The sequence below is a fragment of the Tachysurus vachellii genome, chromosome 15 (assembly GCF_030014155.1).
Source record: "Tachysurus vachellii isolate PV-2020 chromosome 15, HZAU_Pvac_v1, whole genome shotgun sequence".
Lineage (NCBI taxonomy): Eukaryota > Metazoa > Chordata > Actinopteri > Siluriformes > Bagridae > Tachysurus > Tachysurus vachellii.
In genome coordinates this window covers 1505564-1508063 of record NC_083474.1, presented here as the reverse complement: position 1 = coordinate 1508063, position 2500 = coordinate 1505564, and the positions used below count along the sequence as shown (strand labels likewise).

At 45.6% G+C, this 2500-nt stretch overlaps 1 protein-coding gene across 1 annotated transcript in view; it reads right to left on the bottom strand.

Annotated features, from left to right (window-relative positions):
- Window positions 1-2500, bottom strand: part of gria4a (glutamate receptor, ionotropic, AMPA 4a) — a 59020-nt gene that overhangs the window by 9846 nt on the left and 46674 nt on the right. Inside the window, exon 12 of the mRNA XM_060888373.1 lies at window positions 1172-1370. Coding sequence (XP_060744356.1) covers window positions 1172-1370 — 199 coding nt within the window. The remainder of the gene's footprint in view (window positions 1-1171; window positions 1371-2500) is intronic.

The following is a 2500-nucleotide window of genomic DNA, read 5'->3' as shown; positions in this document are numbered from 1 at the left end:
ACAGGGAGAACATGCAAACTCCACAAGGTGGAGGCGGGAATCGAACCCCGACCCTGGAGGTGTGAGGCGAACATGCTAACCACTAAGCCACCGTGCCCCCCTCTGTTTGACCAGAACATCCCAAAACAACGTCGCTGGTGGAAAGGCATATAGCAATAGATTTGGCTGGAACATCCTGGAACAAAGCCTCTGTCTCTGTGAACCATATTGAGCAGTAAGTTCTTAAACATATAAATGGTCCAAATGTCCATTGAAGCACATGTTCTCAGTGTTCACTGATTGGCCACTTTTAAAGGGCCCCTCTAAAATCTAAATTCCATACTGAGAAATGGGATATTTTGTCTCTCATTAAAACATGATTTAGGGGGCACGGTGGCTTAGTGGTTAGCACGTTCGCCTCACACCTCCAGGGTTGGGGGTTCGATTCCCGCCTCTGCCTTGTGTGTGTGGAGTTTGCATGTTCTCCCCGTGCCTCGGGGGTTTCCTCCGGGTACTCCGGTTTCCTCCCCTGGTCCAAAGACATGCATGGTAGGTTGATTGGCATCTCTGGAAAATTGTCCGTAGTGTGTGATTGTGTGAGTGTGTGTGTGTGTGCCCTGAGATGGGTTGACACCTGAGATAGGCACAGGCTCCCCGTGACCCGAGGTAGTTCGGATAAGCGGTAGAAGATGAATGAATGAATAAAACATGATTTCATTACATACTACTAAATTGAACTGAAACAAGTTTCTAATGATTAGTCTAAATTATGTACAACGTGTCTGATCAGAAAGCTTTACCAGTGTGAACATATAGATGTAGAACATTGCAAGAACTACTGTATGTTCCACCAGTGGATTGGAAATGGACTTATGAGGTTTTCAATCAGTAGAAACAAACAATCAATGTTGTGTCTGTGAGTCTGATCTAAAATAAATCAGACCCTCTTTTATAAACTTACACTGAATTTTAGTAGAATTTTAGCTGCTTATGAGGAAACTCCATTTTTTGGCCTCTGGGAAAAAGCAAGGGTAGAAAAATCGAGGCTTGGGAACAGAGTCAGAGTCAGAACCTTCTTCTTGCTTTCTTTTCTTGTCTGTCTCCAGTCTGCAGTATTGCAGTCTATCATCTTTAAATATACAACACTAAAAAATTTATGTGTGTGTGTGTGGGTGTGTGGGTGTGTTTGTACCTTGAAGAACTCCTTGGTGGATCCAGCATCGAGCGTGCCGTAGGCGATCTCCGTCTGCTTGGCAAGATCCTCTGCGCTCTCGATGGGAGATACCATTCTCTCCACAGTGAGGAAAGCAGCCAGGTTCGCCGTGTAAGACGAGATGATGATCAGCGTGAAGAACCACCAAACCCCGCCCACTATCCGCCCTGACAAAGACCTACAGGAAGGAAACAGGAATTACATTCCAGTCAGAAAGCAGCTCTGTGTGCAGTCAGCCGGAACGATCCTGATCCCGATCCTGATGATACACACTAACACACTTGTGTTCACATTGTTCATGGACCTTCACGTATTCCTTCCTCCACAGAAGCTGAAAAGCTGCAGTATCTTGTCCAGGGGTCGGCAACCTTAAGCACCCAAAGAGCCATTTGGACCCGTTTCCCACAGAAAAAAAAAACCCTTTTGATATCTAAAATGAAGATAACAGCCGCATATATCGTTTTTTACCTTTATGGAAAGTACAGAAAAAACTGTAGTGTGTTGCATTTATGAAATCAATGAACTGCTACTGAGTAAACGAAATTTTATTTCCGCAAGCAAACAAAAATATTTTGAACAGTTTGAACTCACGGGGGCACGGTGGTTTAGTGGTTAGCATGTTCGCCTCACACCTCCAGGGTTGGGGGTTCGATTCCCATCTCCACCTTGTGTGTGTGGAGTTTGCATGTTCTCCCCGTGCCTCGGGGATTTCCTCCGGGTACTCCGGTTTCCTCCCCCGGTCCAAAGACATGCATGGTAGGTTGATTGGCATCTCTGGAAAATTGTCTGTAGTGTGTGATTGTGTGGGTGAATGAGAGTGTGTGTGTGTGCCCTGCGATGGGTTGGCACTCCGTCCAGGGTGTATCCTGCCTTGATGCCCGATGACGCCTGAGATAGGCACAGGCTCCCCGTGACCCGAGGTAGTTCGGATAAGCGGTAGAAAATGAGTGAGTGAGTGAGAGTGAGTTTGAACTCACCTTAACACCTTAAGACGCTGGGTTAAAGGTTACTTTCACAAAAATGTTCAATGTCTAATTGAGTCCTCTTCGTATTCATGACATCAAAATTTTAACTTGCCGGCTGCAGAAAATCAAAAATGTGTCTGCTTCTGTGTTGGATTTCGCAAGTCGGCGGTTATGACGCATATTTTGGCTGTCAAGTGTCCCGCATTGAGAGTGACAGTCACGCATTTGAGTCACGCTCTCCCACCACACGTTGTATTTCTCACGCAGAAAAACTTTTTGACTATTTATCATATATTTAATAAGCCGCAGCTCACAAAACGTATCAGTCCGCACCACTGTGTCT